The following is a 16,502-nucleotide window of genomic DNA, read 5'->3' on the forward strand; positions in this document are numbered from 1 at the left end:
CACGACTAGTTTCTAAGTGTTTAAAAAATAAGAAAATGATGCCTAGGCAGTTGCCTCCACGATTATTTTCTAGTCGGCCGCTTAAATTGGCCCATACACTCATCTAGGTCGTGACTATCACTGTGACAAAAAATAGATTGCTTCCACTTTGCATTTATTCTTTCAATAAATTGTAAGAGACTTGTTAAATACATGAACACTCATAATATGTTTATAGTCATCTACCCCCCACCCCTCGGGTGCAACAAGCGCCTAACTTCGTTTAGAACATTGTAAATTAGTTTGCTAGGTAAATTTGTAAATTTACTGAAATTTTATGTTAAAGCATAAAAATGTATAGGTTAGAGGGACATTGGTTACTTTTCGATATATGACAAAAATCATACTATATCTAATTCACCAATCAAAGTAATGTTTGAATTTTTTTGGTTTATAATGAGCAAAAAAAGATACCCTCATCTTCCTTAAAACATTGCTTCGTTTGTGCAAAGTTTCTCTCAATTGCAAAAGCATATTCTAACTAATATACAAAAGCAACTTGTTCAAATCACAAAAGTATTTTACATAAGTCGATATAATACCAAAGTAAAAGATATGAGATGCTAATAATTCATATTTACTCAACCTTTGTAGAGTACTGGCTCGGCTCAGTAGTTGAGACGAATTTCAGACTCATATTCTTCATGACATGTTCTGAATTCAATTCTTAGTGCTGATGAATCATACAATAATGATCAGAAAAAGACTAAATACAATATCAAAACCCTTTAATTTGACCACTACACCATTACATAATATTACTGCTCCACGTACTATCACGTAAGCAAGCAGTACATAATTGTAACAACACATGATATTGTAACAAAAATAGTTCGATACTCGAGAATCTCTCAATTTATACCTTATCATCGTCCTTTTGCGTTTTGAATGAGAAAGCGGGCGAGGGCAAAATCGTAAAGTTTGGTAAATCATTTTTCGAATATACTTTGCAGGGGGTGCCGACAAGATTATCCAAACCCCACCGCGATACATTTGACATTGCCCAAATTAGCCTCCACTGCAATTGACTCCGAAAGCAAATAAAAAAAAATAAAAAAAATATAAAGACAGAGAGAGACAGAAAATCAAAACGAAAATCGTCTCCGTTTCTAGGTCAAAATCCAAACCACCGCACCCACCGGCACCGGCACCACCGAAAACGACGCCGTTCACCACCCTTGCTTCTGCACCGGTCTAATTTTTTATTTTTTATTTCCTATTGCTGATCGACTGAAGGCGGCGACTTCCGTCGGCGGTGGGGACCACTCCTTCCGGTGACTCTCCGGTGGCCGGTTGCATTCGCTGGGGACTTTTTGCCTGACTATGAAGAAGAACCAAAACGGCGGCACCAAGGTCGTTCAGAGTAATCATCACCATCACGCCAATAACAATGGCTTCCTTCCGAATTCTCTCAAATTCATTTCTTCTTGCATTAAAACTGCATCTTCCGGCGTAAGGTCGGGCGCCGCCTCCGTCGCCGCCTCCATCACCGCCGACCCTCACGATTGCCGAGACCAGGTTTAATTTAATTTTTTTTTACTTGAAAATTTATTTATTTTCGTATGTTTGATTATGAAGCTTTTGGAATTGGATTATCGGATTAGCGATTGATTTTTGAATAATTGTGTTTGGATGGAAAATTGGAGAAGAGAGGGATCGAAAGCGAAATTTTACTAAATTTGGGGGAAAAAAGAGAGGAAATAGAAAGTTGGAGTTTTGAATTTTTGTTTTGTTGTGGTTGTGAGTTAATGTGATTAGATTTTTGGTCCGTAGCGAGGAAAATGAGTGACAGAGAGTGAAATGTAAAGTTCGAGCTTTGTGTTTGGCTGATGAGAAAATTTCAGGACAAAGAAGAGAAATGTGAGGAGAAGTTTGAATTTTTCGGCTAGTGTGGATGTTTGGCTTAAAAAATAGAACTTTCTTCAGTTTATGTATGTTTTGTTGAGTAGGGCTGTGTTTGTAAGAAGTAATGCTTTGGACTGGTTTAGTAGTTTGAGGCGGAGTAAAATAAATGAAGTCCCGGTTAATTAATTAATGTAGAAGTGGAAATATAACCAATTTTACGATGCGTATTAATATGAAATTTAAGAATGTGGACTGATACTGTCAACTTTGGATGATTGCAATCATCGAAATTTAATGAGGTTATAAGATTGATAATTGTATACTTAGTGTGAAGGATATGGGATTGGGATATGGTGTAACGTTATCAAGTACCCTGTCCATGAGGTTTTGATGTTCTTCAAAGAAGAATCCAATTGATGTCCAGTGGACCATTACCATTTCAGAAGTAGCATATGCATGTAAGAAATTTGTGGGGTTTTTTCATTTCCAAATTCCGCAATCAACTGAGAATTTAATTCTAGTATAACAAAAAAAAAAAAAAAATGTTTTCGAAACCTGGAAATTTCTGTATATTGATGGTATGTGTTTCATGCCCTGAGATGTTTAAATAAATGTGAGCTCTGAGTGGTTAAAAATTTGTGAGACACGGAATTAGTTAGAAGAGTCATTAGTGTCTCAGTGTATTATTACATGTATCACTGTGATTTAACTTATTGTGGCAAACAGGTGTTGTGGGCTTGCTTTGACAAACTAGAGCTTGGTCCATCTTCCTTCAAACATGTTCTGCTACTCGGTTATTCCAATGGCTTTCAAGTCCTTGATATTGAAGATGCCTCTAATTTCAGTGAACTTGTATCAAGGCGTGATGATCCAGTTACATTTTTACAGATGCAGCCCCTGCCTGCAAAGTGTGAGGGTCAAGAAGGATTCAGATCCTCACATCCTATTCTCATGGTTGTTGCATGTGATGAAAAGAGCTCAGGTATGATGCAAACAGGGAGAGATGGGTTGGTCAATGGTCATTCTGAGCCTCAAACAGGAAACTCTGCTTTGTCTCCAACCGCTGTTCGGTTTTATTCGCTGAGGTCTTGCAGTTATGTTCATGTTCTAAGATTCCGTTCAACTGTGTATATGGTTAGATGCAGTCCTCAAGTAGTAGCTGTGGGTCTTGCATCACAAGTAAGCATTAACTTATCCCATGTATTCAATGTTATTATACGCATTTAGGAATGAATTGCTTTTCCAGCCAAACTGTAGAGGCTGAATTACTTTATCATCCTATAGATGTTTTCTGGGTGTGTGCTTGTTTGTGGAAGTCACCATGTTCCTGTAACAAATTAGAAGAGTTAGGCTGGATGGTTGTAGGCTACGGGTTTCAAACATTCACTGGGGAAGTTTCATCATTTAAAATATGAATGTTATACAATGCTTATCACTAAATAGGTAATGAAGTATTTAAACCTGTCTTTGAGTCCCTTTTGTTTTCTAATTTTGCTGGCAGATATACTGCTTTGATGCTGTCACTCTTGAGAACAAATTCAGTGTCCTCACTTATCCTGTCCCCCAATTGGGAGTTCAAGGACTGGTTGGGGTCAATATTGGGTATGGTCCAATGGCTGTTGGTCCCAGGTGGTTGGCTTATGCTTCCAACAACCCTCTGATGTCAAACACAGGCCGCCTCAGTCCTCAAAGTCTTACTCCTCCTGGTGTAAGTCCATCAACTTCGCCAAGTAGTGGGAATCTGATGGCTCGATATGCAATGGAATCTAGTAAACAGTTAGCTTCTGGGTTACTTAATCTTGGAGACATGGGTTACAAAACTTTGTCCAAGTACTATCAAGATCTTGTACCGGATGGTTCTAACTCTCCTGTGTCATCAAATTCTAGCTGGAAAGTTGGGAAGGTTGCATCACTGTCAACCGAAACAGATATTGCTGGAATGGTAAGTATTATTTTTAGCGAAAGTTATATTTTAATTTCACTCTGGAATCATTATTGTTTCATTATACTTACAAGAAGAGAAAAGATTTGGTAATGTTTCATTTTGAGACATTCTGTTTGAGCGATTGCATGAGAATAAGGATCTTCTGTCGCGCTCAATATTGTCAATAGTTTAGAAAACCTGATTCTAAATAGCAGAGGGGATGTGGTTGTTTTTAATTACCTTGAGCAGTTTTGATTGAACTGTATTTACTAAGTGAAATGGCCTTTGCAGGTTGTTATAAAAGACTTTGTTTCCAGAGCCATTGTATCACAGTTCAGGGCACATACTAGTCCCATTTCTGCCCTGTGTTTTGACCCAAGCGGGACTCTTCTAGTTACTGCTTCAATACATGGAAACAATATAAACATTTTTCGAATAATGCCATCCTGCTCACGTAATGGATCAGGCACTCAAAGCTATGACTGGACTTCTTCTCATGTGCACCTTTACAAACTACATCGTGGCATAACATCTGCTGTAAGTTTTGGTCTTTTGTTGTTTCATCTTAGGCTATTACTATTATGTTCCTTATGTTAATGTGGCTTCTTTTTCCTTGTGCTTATTATACAGGTGATCCAAGACATTTGTTTTAGTCAATACAGTCAATGGATCACAATTGTTTCATCCAGGGGGACTAGCCATATTTTTGCTTTGTCTCCATTCGGTGGTGAAACTGTTCTTCAAATACAGAATTCTCATGTTGACGGACCTACTCTTTCACCGGTTCCATCTGCACCATGGTGGTTTACTCCATATTTTACAAGAAGTCAGCAACTCTTTTCTCCACCTCCAGCAGCTACCCTTTCTGTAGTTAGCAGAATAAAAAATAACTGTGGGTGGCTCAACACTGTTAGTAATGCTGCATCTTCTGCAGCAGGAAAGGCTTCCTTTTGGTCTGGGGCTGTTGCCGCTGTATTCCATAGTTCTGTACCTCATGACATGCAATCTTCCCATGCGAAGGTCACTGCGTTGGAGCACCTATTGGCTTATACTGCTTCTGGTCATGTAATTCAGTATAAACTACTGCCTTCGTTGGGAGGAGAGCCAGGCAACGCTGCTTCGAGAGCAGGGCCAGGTTCTTCAGTACAGATACAGGATGAAGAATTGCGAGTGAAAGTTGAATCTCTTCATTTCTTGGATGTTTGCCGCAGAAATGATTGGCCTGAAAGAGAGGAATGCATTTCTGGGGTTATACTTGGGAAACAAGAAGATATTGATACAATTGATAGTTCTGACTGTGATGACAATGATGTTGGGGATAAGGAGTTGGCAAAACCCCTTGAACGATCTCATGTGTATCTCTCCAATGCTGAGGTTCAGATCAATTCCGGAAGGATTCCAATCTGGCAAAAGTCTAAGGTACCTTTTATATTTTGGCAGTGAGATTTCTTTTGCTGATCACCATTGTCAAACATGTTTGTGATCCTTTTATTTATGTCTTAGATATATTTCTATACAATGAGTCCATGTGCTGCTGGTGAGCTGAATTTTGGTAGAGATCTTAGCCCCGGAGAGATGGAAATAGAGAAGGTTCCTGGTCAAGAGGTTGAAATGAGGCGGAAGGATTTGCTACCTGTTGTTCATCCTTTTCATAGGTTTCAGTCTGACTGGAATGGCAGGTAATGTTGCTGCTGTATTCATGTTAAAATGAAAATGAATTCGCGCCTTTATTGTTTTGTAGCATTTTGTATGAATCCATCTTGTATCTATTTTCTTGCTCCTGGAGGTTGTTAAGATTCCTTGAAAATCTGCATCTTTGCATTTCTTATGTGCTTTGTGTTTGTGGTTCTATATGGTTTGATGACCTTTTCTGAGAGGCTAGAGGTTTCTTGAGCATGCTTTTTTAAAATAATAACTAAAAAGTATCACAAAAATCACTTTTGAATGTTTTCACCATTAATTGAATTTGTTGGGCGCCTTATGCAGGCATCTAATTGGACGAGGATCCTCGAGTTCATCTTCTGATTCTCATGAAGATAAAGAAAAGATTCAGGAAAATTCTGGTATTTCTGGTGAGAATTTGACATCTATTGGCTCAGCTGAAAATGGTAACCCAGATGCTGGTAAGAATCCTGGTAGTTCTGATGTAATATTGTTATTGTTTTATGGGTAGAAGAGGATTTTCTAATGCAACCTTTTTTCTTTAACGAATTAGGTAATTCCCATCCATATATTCTCCAACCTGGAAATGGACAGAATGGCGAAAAAAGAGGGAGATCATTTTCGGTATCACCTCACTTGAACTATATCTCCACAAAGAAAAATATTACTTCAGTATCCCTGAAACAACCTACCTCAGGTGTTTCTGTTGGTGAGGATGGTAATTTTTCAAAGTGTCTATCCACTTTAACAAGCGGCTCCCCTTCAGCTGATAGAACAATTGCAACAAGGGTTCAGTCGGTGAATAGTGGTGGGGCCAGTGAAGGTTCCAATGTAAGTTCTAACCGTTATGATCGTAGTATGAACATGCTGGATGAGGGACCAGTACATGAATCACCGGATTTTGAGCCTTTTTTCCAAGAGGGGTATTGTAAAGCATCACCTCTGAGCAATTTTCGTGAGTCGACTGAAGTTGTAACTGATGTAGACAGCCCCTGTGATAGGGAGAAATGCGAGGAAGATGGTGATAGTGATGACATGCTTGGTGGTGTTTTTGCCTTCTCCGAGGAAGGTGAGATTGTGACACATTAATCACTTTGATCACTTTTAATTAGAAATTGTCTCATTTATGGAATGTTTACAACCGAATGAATGCTTCCAAGTGCTGGTAGCATTTTCATATGTGGAGCAATCACATAGTATTGTACTGGATTTCACTAGTACTTTGTTGACTTCTCATGCATGTTCTAACACCTTTTGCACTCATCTAGATTCCCCTCTTGTGGGATATTAGGTACACTAAGTTGGGCATAGTAAAATTTAGACAGTACGGTTTCTTAGACTATAGAAGCTGGCAGATTGTACGGAAATGTTGTAAAGACGTTGAGCAATCATGTAATATTACATGACTATTCTAATGGGTCCACATATCAGTCGAGTAAAGTTTGCCAAACACGTTGCCTTGAGGTATACAAACTTTTTTCTCCTCTTGTTTTGTTAGAAGTGCATTTTAAGGGCTTTTTTGGGAAGTCGTCGCAAACTTGTGTTGTAAGGTTTGGGTATTTTGTATGCAAGAAGATTTTCGGATGCTTTTCTAATGACAGTTCTATATCCATTCACATTAGGATGTGATGATGATTCTGCATATTAACATTAGCATGACAATTTATCGCCTTTCATGTTCGTGTGTTATATTTGTACACATTTGATTGTGAGTAGCTTTACAATCAACGGAAGGCGATGGAACCTGTTGGAAAATTGGATCTGTAAGCCACTGACGTTTCCACACTTTCTGTTGCAGGATGATGTACCTCCCGGTGCCCGAATCGCACTGAAGGAATCCGAACTTTCCTTATTTTCCACGAGTATTGTAAAAACGATTGGTCAAAGCTCGGCCAAATGCCAGTATTGAAATTTAATTGATGAAGTTTCAGGTTGTTTATTTTCGACATTGGAAACGCTACTGACCAATTGATGCACGCGATGTAATCTTTGGATCGTCGCCGTCGTAGTGCCGCTGGGGCAAATGCCTGGTACTTCCCTTCTAATTCTCATTGTATATGTTGTCAATTGACATTCATAAATAGAAATGATGTGTGGACAGGTTCTTTTATGTGTTGTATAACATTGTTCATTCTTCAAGGAAAAGAAAAATAAAAGAATAAAGAGAATTTAAAGAGAACATATATTTTTTACAAATTGCATTAGTTATATGATTAGTTTCTATACAAATTGCATTTTATTTGGTCAAGGAGTTGGAAGGCTCGTTTAGAAGTGTTTTTAAAGTCACTGAAAGTGTTTTTGGTGAAATTAATTTTGCATTCCAAACGCAATGTTTTTTGGAAGAAGCACCAGATATGTTTTTTCAGGATTCACTGAGATTTTTATTAAGAATTGGTTTCATGATTATTTTCACAAAAAACGCTTTTGATATTAGGATTTGGTAATCTTAAAAATCCATTAGATTAAATGAAAGTACCTAATTGGCAATGGCCTCCTGGGTTGCATTCTTTAGTGCTTATAATTTATCAGGAGATAAAACTTATCCACACTGGGAACAAGGCCGTTGCGACGACAATTACGCATTGTAATGTGTTTTAACTTTCAACAATGACTTTGCAAAAAATATCATCACATTGACATCCCGTTTCAAGTAAGTTATTTAAATTCATAGGTTTAGAGCTCATTTAGTGCCTAAGATTGTATTGGAAGAAGTCATTCATAAGATTTAAGGTATGTAGAAGATCAAGGCAAATTATTTTCATTTTGAGAGGATTAGAAGCAGATCAGACACGAATGGAAACCTATTTCTTTTAATCCTTGTTATTTCTTCTTTCAACGTATCTCGAAAACAATGAGTTAACTAATCAGATCCAGTCTCCTCCACACCAAACGAGGCTGAAAAGTAAAGAAATAATTGATCGAGTAGCTTCTTACGAACTAACATTTAAGAAACACAGAAAAAGTTCAAACTCGAAATAGAAAGGATGTACTCACGTGCACAATAGCTATATACGATTGTGTATGGATTTGTGTGTGTGTGTGTGTGTGTGTGTGTGTGTGTATGGCGTGCATTTTCTTTTGTTTTCGAGGCAGACAAACAAAAGGAAAAAGATTGTTGAAAAACCTGTGGCTATTTTTCTGTCTTTCCCAAGCAGTGAGAATAATGCACCACCATAATTGAGAAACGTTAACAGGATTCTTTCAAAAGCAGAACTTTCTGTCACATTAAAGCGAGACTCTTTATCACATTATGTTTTTTACATAATATTTTATAAAATTAATACGAAAATTGACGTTAAACTATGAAATGAGAGACAGTCTAGAAAGGATTCCACTTTTGTAAGACTTCCTGTAGCATTTATCAAACTTTTGTGGATGTACAATTGTTTGGTACAAGAACTACTTATTACTTACCGAGAAAACATTGAGGCAAAGCTTTGACAGATTCATGGCTTTGGATACCCCAAAAACATGCTACATTTTTGTACTTTTGTGGCCTACCATTCAATTAAATTTTAAATAATGGGGGCAGTAGGAACCTAGATCCTTTTAAAAATTGTGGGTCCCCCTTTGATGCCCTTCATATCAAGATGGAGATTTGGGGAAGGAAATGGAGAATGGAGTGGTCCCTCCCTTTTGTAATTTCAAATCTCCTACCAAAAATGGTGATCCAATTTGATTGCAGAATTTACCGCAATTGTAGCATTTTGGATCAGTAATACAATGTATCGAGAGTTTTTGGAGGAGGCACGGGTGAGAGTTTTTGGGTGTAATGGTCTTCTTCCTTTAAGATGAGGATAAGTTCTTCGTATGCGACCGTTACTGAACGATTAAAATCGTCTAAACTTTTTCTATTTGGAAAAAAAAAAAAAAAAAAAAAGAATTTTTCTTTCTTTAACATTTCATTGTTGAAGCGAGATGATATGTGACAATAAATCCTTCCGATGCAAGATCCTCTGATAGATTTGAAGAGCGTGATTGTGTACAGAAGCCACAAGGGAGTTAGGGGCTTGGGCCCTATGGCATTGGAACCCCATGGCATGCTCGGTCGGGTTGAAAACGGTCTAGAGTTTTGTCCTTTGTGGAATTGGATTTGTCCTCACCAATAAGGTTGGAAATGAGTCACTTCCTTCATGTGGTCTCTCTATTGTTCTTGTGTTTAGTGATGCGATAAAATTCCAAGCCACGCCCTAGCTATCTAGTTTGGGGGGTAGAGTATGAACCCGTGTCATGTAAGTATTTTTAAACGGGGTGAAGAAGACAATATTCTTAGTGGTGGAGGGGCTAGGGGTAGATAGAAGGGTATCTAAATGCGGCATTGAAATTTCTCTCAGTTGGGCGTCGAGGGTAATAAAGAGGGAATTGACCGTTATATGACAATTACAAATCTTTTTAGCTGAAAATGAAAAATGAACACGACTAATATGACTAAAATAGAACGTAACACGTGAAATGTCTAATCGATAACTTTTAATTCAATTTGATCATTCGTGTACGACTCTAGTAGTATCAATTGTACTGCTTTACGTGGTATATATACATGAGCATTTGAGATATTTCACGTGTTTTCCATTTTAGTCATATTAATCGTGTTGATTCTCATATCTCATCAAGAGGAATTTGTAATTGTCGGCCAAGTACCAATATTCTAAGCGTGTGGCTGGTTCTGAGATCACTACATACTATTTAAAGCAAACCTAATCCTAATAATGTTATATGAGGGGGTCAAGGTGCCTTTGGATCACCAATTCCTTGAAGTCCTTAGGTATGGGAATCGGAAAACTTACCAATGCCATGTCCATTGGCCAACCCACTAAAGCACTTTTATGAATAACAATGGTTGTACAGAATGATTTTTTTGTTGAAATAAGGTTGTAGGAAGTGCTTGTTGGTAAAGCAAAAGCTAAACGAAATTTGGGTCAAGGTAAGAGGAGACTTGTAAATCACGCGAGGCCCCACGGTAATTCTTCCACCAATCCATTTGGGTTTGATCTTTGATTGATGGGTATAAAATATTAAAGATTGAATGAAAAAATCACAAAGGAGATCGAAGCTTATCCAAATTCCAAAGTCATACGTTTCCAACCAAGCTGATCATCACCAAAGGGACTGTGAGTGACAACTCACATTGAGGTTAATCCAAATTGAGCCACAAAAATGGAATATGATCATCTTCGGATCCCTTTCATCCGGATTCTTCAATCATGTATGTTCAACCGAAAATTGAATGGCTATCATCAATTAACTTTCTCTTTTGCTTTTTCATGTTTGTCTTCTTCCCTCTTCTCATTCTCTCTCTAACTCACTTCTCTCCCTATCTGGGAGGACTTGGTCAGTTTTTGATAACTGGAGGCCGGAAGACGACAGGGTGAGCGTGGTGGGTCGGCAATCGGAGCGTGCTTAACAAAATGTCATTTCCAATTTGAATGAAATCGTGCCAAAGCACCCATTGCAATAAGAGTGTTTTACGCGAACACAAACGTCAAGAGGATGATGTTCTAAACCTATCACGCATCACCTTGTGTTCTAACCATTAATTGTCCCCACGTATAATAGTTTAGAACACAACCATCTCGACATCCCGATTCCATAAGTAGCAAACATTATTGTCACGAAACAATTCTCATTTCTCACAAAACCCTAACAAAAAATCGTTTCTCATTTGAATGAAATCATTCCAATACACCCCTTGCAAGAGAGGGATAAAAAAGACTCAACAGGATAGAGTTACGTACCACTCATAACCGCATTCTCTTACATAACATCGGGATAGACTCAACGGGATAGAGTACGTTATGAGTTACGTACCACTCATAACGGGATAGAGTTAGCGTCCTGGTTTATGAAGTTCTCACTTCCAACATGTTACGTGTAGATAACAAAATCATCCTCAACCCAAAAACGATGCCTCAAAATTTCTGACACCTAACAAAATCATCCTCAACCCAAGAACGATGCCTCAAAATTTCTGACACCTGCAACCACATGCACCAAAATCCCATACATACATGCACTGTCCAGTGTCCACCCTTACACAATGCTTTGAACTACCCACACGTGTCCTATGCCAGAAAAATTGAAAGATCGACGACTGAAACCACATGGTTTGTTGAAGGAGTAGGGCCAGTTTAAGACTAAAACCAGAGAGAGAGGCCTTTGTGCTGAATGAATTGTCCCTGTTTGTTTTCAGTTACCTGGTATTAGCCAATTATCCACACCAAAGGCAGCAGCCAATCAAAATGCAACAACTCAAACAACCAACAAAGACAAGACCAACATCCAATTAATTATAAAGAATCTTCAAAAGATTGAGGGATCAACGTTTAATATTGTGAAAGCAGGCAAGTGAAAAAGAAAGGTGGAGAGGTTAACTTGAAGTACGCATTTTCTTTGAGAATCCAGACAACAAAAGTTCAATACTTTATTGGAATCTAGGGTCTCGTCTCCTGCTCATTTGGCGACTAACAATACATATATAAACACTAAAAATACGTATACTTATTGTTCATTTTTCATATCAAAATCAATATATAATTAAGGATCATACATTTTTTTTAATCACCGAATGACCAATAAAGCATTTCGTAAAATTCAAAGCTGAAAAGTTTATTACTTTATTATACCAACTTCTATAAATTATAATTTTGGCGCTTAGAAATGTTAAAAATTCGCTTTTATTGTTAATGTGATGAGCGATGCCCTCTTATTTGACAAATTTCATTATTATTTTTAATTTAAGAAGAAGACAAAATCTATCAAAAATAATAAAAATCCAGAAGATATGGATGCAACATTGTCTGGGGTCACTTTCTCATCATATCACTTGAAGTTGGCTCAAATGTGGGTAAAGCTCTCTTCAGTTAAAAGAGTAGAAGTTGGCCCAAATGTGGGTAAAGCTCTCTTAATATAATCTCAAATGTTATCATTGCACTAATAAGGTAATAATCAATGTAGAAATAATCATGCCCCCACATATAAGAGGATGTGTGAGAAGTAAAAAGGAATGTGTAGGTAGCACACCTCAGAAAAAATTATGTATTACACTAAATAATATGACTTCCTGTGGATTTACTTTCTAAATAATATGACTTCCTGTATTTTGATTTTACTTAACACTCACAGCGGTTTATCCAATATTGAAAATGACCTAATCAGTCAGTTATACTGAAATCTTTTACGGAGAGGGAGAGAGAGAGAAATAATTACTCAAAAGAAAAAGAAGGGGAAGGTGAACGGTACATGGCAGGAGGTTTTGGATCTTGTGGTGCTAAAGAGGCATATTGTCTGCCCTCCTGTTTGGATGTTATTCTCATCTCCTCATATTTATGCGATCACGGTTAAATTAGATAAACATTTTATATTCCTATTGTTTTTGTCTTATTATCTTTATAAAAAAATCAATATAAAATGTTACGTAGCTTAACCGTGATCGTACAAAATAGAAAGGGATGAGAAAGGCATTCAAACAGGAGGGCAGATAATCTGTCTCTCTTTTTAGAGAAAAAGGAAAGAGAAAGTGAAAATAGGCTAGCAAGTAGCAAGTAATCAAGTAAGGAATACTAGAAAAGGTGAGTTCATGTACTGCGCATTTATATAATTTAGAGCCCACAAAGGTAGGAATCTTAATTTAGAGCTTCCCTCCTCGCACTCCAAAATAAAAATTAGAGCAACCCCTGCATTGAGTTTTCCTCTATTTAAAGGGGAGGAAAGGGTGCAATGAATTCATAAATCCTCCGAAAATTCAAATAAAAGAAAGAAAAAAATGAATGTTGAAAAGCTTGGGAGTGATGCCATGGATGGCGTTTCTCAGTTGCAGAAGCAGTTGGTTGACTACACAGCTTCACTCTTTGATGAGGTCAGTATACATACATACATATATACCTATGACATATAGATATATAGGGTGATATATATATATAGGTGGATTTTGTGTGTTTGTATTTGCAGATTATTGGGTTGGATTTTATTTTTCTTTTTTGGTGATAAGTATGTTTCTTCTTTTGTGTGAAGGCATTTCTGGATGAACAGTTCAACCAACTTCAGCAACTGCAAGATGAGAACAACCCAGATTTTGTAGTTGAAGTGGTGTCTCTTTTCTTTCAAGATACTGAGAGGCTTGTTAATGAACTCGCAAAAGCTCTGTAAGAATTCATAAAATTTTCCCATCATTGATATTCTAAGTTTTTAATCTTTTTTAAAGTAGCTTTCTTTCCTTGGTAGGGTTTCTACAGTCAGGATCTCTTCATTCTGTTTTATTTTTTATTTTTTAATTTATGGGTGCAGAGATCAGCAGCGTGTTGACTATAAGTTTGTGGATAAAAGTGTTCACCAATTGAAGGGTAGCAGCTCCAGGTCTATATATATACATTTATATATGCTGTTTCAATTGAAAATATATTTGAAATATATATAGAATAGGCCAGTAAATTTCCCAACAGTTTTACTTTTGATGAAATGAAGATTAAAGTAAGACTCAAAAGTTCCAATAATTTGAGTGAAAAATCTTTTTAATTTGGAGGGTTTGTCAAGTATCATAGAGCAGATATGTTATATCAAAAAATAATACTACTTCGAGTTGTGGAAGTAATCCCTTTGCAAAATAAAGGTTAATTAAGACTGCTACGATAGATCACCCCCCTCTGCCCCCTCAACCCTCGCAAAAGTGGGGAGCCTTGTTGGCTCCTGGTTGCTCTTTAGTCATCCCAACTTTGTTCCACATGAAGGAATGTACATTGTTAAACATAACATTCCCAAAGTATTTCTGAGCTGAAAGTATAAATTTTTCTAAGAAGAAATTTTATTTTATTATATTTTTTTAGTAGTTTTGTGTATGTTGTATTTATGTTTCTTCCGTTGGTGTTTGATGAAGAAAACTGGTTCTCTTGAATTAACAGCATTGGTGCTCAGAGAGTTCAGAGGGCCTGCATTTCATTCCGGAACTTCTGCGATGAGCAGAACGTCGAATGGTAATCTTTCATGATTGTGAAAATATTCAAATTCTGAACCCTGCTTGAGTAACATTGGGAAAAATTTGCATGTATATATGAAATTTTGAATGAAATATAATATTGGTGTAGGTGCATAAAATGTCTGCAGCAGGTGAAGCATGAGTATTTACTTGTGAAAAATAAACTGGAAAATCTTTTTGAGGTGAGTAGTTGAAATATTTGTTTCATATTAAAGCAAGCCTTTTTGCTAGGTCTTAATTAGTATCAAAGCTTTGATCATGTTCTACTTCGTTCACCTGTAGCTGCAGAGACAGGTTGTGGCGGCTGGCGGTTCGCTTCCAAGGTAATGCAAAATGGTGAGAGATCGATCCAGTGAAGGGAAGTTTATGATATCAGCAGATTAAATAACTGAGGGAAGCACATTGTGGGGCTGTGGATATGCAGCGAAGCTTGCTATTTTTACTTTCTTCTTTTTGTTCATCTCCTATTTGGTTGAGCCTCCAAATTGCTTGGGGCTCAAAAGAAGTTGAGTTGAACTGATTTATATGGCAAAAAATGTGAATTAATGAATCCTTTCTACCTCAATGTTCATCAATTTAAAAGAGGAAATTGGTAGCTTCTCTGCCAAAAAATATTGCATCACTCATTATTCTCTAAATTTTCACTCTAGTTTACAACTGATTCCTAAACTAAAAATTCGTTAATTGATGTCTACGAATTTAGTAAAAGCATGTATCATTAGTTACTTGCTGTTAACTTATATAAAAACTAATGATAATATGCTAATATGACACATATACGGGTCCTACTAATTAATATGTGTTCAAGGATTAAATTTAAACTAAGGTGAGAATTTAGGAACCAAATCTAAACTAAGGTACAAATTTAGGGACCAATTGCGGGTCCTTGCTCATGACACGTAATCAAATTGACAAAAATGTCTAACAAATGGAGAAATTGTGCACGTTTTGTTATACTCTTGGACCTCAAACTAACTTTTAGGTCAAATATCAAATCTAAACTAGTGTGAAAAAGATCAAGAACCGATTCTAAATTTACTCTAAATTAAAATCCACCAGCCATTTTATTGGGTTGTTGGTTAATTACTAATTAGCATATTTTTTTTTTTTTTAAATTTTGCTTACATTTAATTAGAAAATTATGAGGGAATATATACCTAGTGGTAAGGACATTATATTATGGTATCAAAAAAGGAGGGCAAATCCAGTTTGTTAGGATGATTAGTTGAATGAGAAGTACTAATTAATTTTAATTAACTCGTGGGATAATCGACAGGACACTCTGGAGGAGGAGGGTAGTGTGGAAACAACGGCCATTAATAATATATACATGCATGCTGAAATGCCAAAGTATCTTCTATGTATGATTTTATTCTTCTTCGTCCAACCGTATCTTATATTTTTGTATTCCTTTTCTTGCCTGACGATTCACTAGACCACACTGCTTATTGAACTAGAGAAATTTTGGTAGCGCTGATTGATTAGGGAAGTTTTCAAATCAGAATGGATCAAAATATAGTTAGGTATGATCGACAGAATATATACATGGAACGTCATACTTTTAAAAGTAGTTTCGATTATTACATTTGTTACATCCATGATACAAATCACAGGTTCGAGTCATGAAAACAATCTATTTGTAAAGCAAAGGGTAAGGTTGCGTACAATAGACGTTCCCTCCCCCCCTCTCCTTCTGACCCTTGCAAAGTGAAAAGCCTTGTTGGCCAATGATCGTCCAAAGATAAACCCACTTTTAAAAAAAAATAATTTAAACATTGAAAAACAGAGTTCTGTTCTAATTATTTTTGGATGAAGTGAGGTGCTGGTTTGGCTCTTCCAATTAATAATTGTGATAACCAAATTATTGTGGAAGTAGCAGGATTATTGGAAAGAGAATGATCAAAACAAACCATGCTTCTGAAGTAGGGATAGCCACCCTATACGTTGACAAATATGCACCTACATTTGAATGGAAAATAGTAGGAATATATTATGAAATCAACCTAATATTCCACATAATTCCATGATTCACTTCCAATCCTTATTCATGATTTGGTTGAGTAG

At 36.8% G+C, this 16,502-nt stretch overlaps 2 protein-coding genes across 3 annotated transcripts; both read left to right on the top strand.

Moving 5' to 3' along the window:
• The first annotated feature begins 971 nt into the window (after positions 1-971).
• LOC137723376 (autophagy-related protein 18h-like) lies at positions 972-7,649 on the top strand. The gene is made up of 9 exons (XM_068462566.1): positions 972-1,557; positions 2,611-3,063; positions 3,386-3,826; positions 4,100-4,345; positions 4,439-5,227; positions 5,312-5,487; positions 5,795-5,931; positions 6,024-6,539; positions 7,269-7,649. The coding sequence occupies exons 1-9, from the start codon at positions 1,363-1,365 to the stop codon at positions 7,271-7,273; spliced, it is 2,958 nt and encodes a 985-aa protein (XP_068318667.1). The 5' UTR covers positions 972-1,362; the 3' UTR covers positions 7,274-7,649.
• Positions 7,650-13,096: 5,447 nt separating this feature from the next.
• Positions 13,097-15,060, top strand: LOC137722305 (histidine-containing phosphotransfer protein 1-like). Of its 2 annotated transcripts, XM_068461271.1 has the most exons (6): positions 13,102-13,325; positions 13,481-13,611; positions 13,754-13,822; positions 14,365-14,436; positions 14,548-14,620; positions 14,721-15,060. In XM_068461271.1, exons 1-6 carry the CDS (start codon positions 13,233-13,235, stop codon positions 14,763-14,765), a joined length of 483 nt encoding a protein of 160 aa, XP_068317372.1. In that variant the 5' UTR covers positions 13,102-13,232; the 3' UTR covers positions 14,766-15,060. The 2 variants fall into 2 exon arrangements, with proteins under 2 accessions (XP_068317373.1, XP_068317372.1); XM_068461272.1 differs by lacking the exon at positions 13,754-13,822 and having other exon boundaries at positions 13,097-13,325.
• Positions 15,061-16,502: the final 1,442 nt, after the last annotated feature.

This window comes from Pyrus communis, chromosome 17 (assembly GCF_963583255.1).
Source record: "Pyrus communis chromosome 17, drPyrComm1.1, whole genome shotgun sequence".
In the NCBI taxonomy this organism is placed as follows: Eukaryota; Viridiplantae; Streptophyta; class Magnoliopsida; order Rosales; family Rosaceae; genus Pyrus; species Pyrus communis.

What these genes read in the sequence shown, in the direction of transcription:
- LOC137723376 (XM_068462566.1), top strand. Translation starts at nt 1,363, where the DNA reads ATGAAGAAGAACCAAAACGGCGGCACCAAGGTCGTTCAGAGTAATCAT. An exon ending in CTCACGATTGCCGAGACCAG is followed by an intron (nt 1,558 to 2,610) that starts GTTTAATTTAAT and finishes TGTGGCAAACAG; the next exon opens with GTGTTGTGGGCTTGCTTTGA. An exon ending in AAACAGATATTGCTGGAATG is followed by an intron (nt 3,827 to 4,099) that starts GTAAGTATTATT and finishes TGGCCTTTGCAG; the next exon opens with GTTGTTATAAAAGACTTTGT.
- LOC137722305 (XM_068461271.1), top strand. Translation starts at nt 13,233, where the DNA reads ATGAATGTTGAAAAGCTTGGGAGTGATGCCATGGATGGCGTTTCTCAG. An exon ending in TTGAAGGGTAGCAGCTCCAG is followed by an intron (nt 13,823 to 14,364) that starts GTCTATATATAT and finishes TTGAATTAACAG; the next exon opens with CATTGGTGCTCAGAGAGTTC. An exon ending in GATGAGCAGAACGTCGAATG is followed by an intron (nt 14,437 to 14,547) that starts GTAATCTTTCAT and finishes ATATTGGTGTAG; the next exon opens with GTGCATAAAATGTCTGCAGC.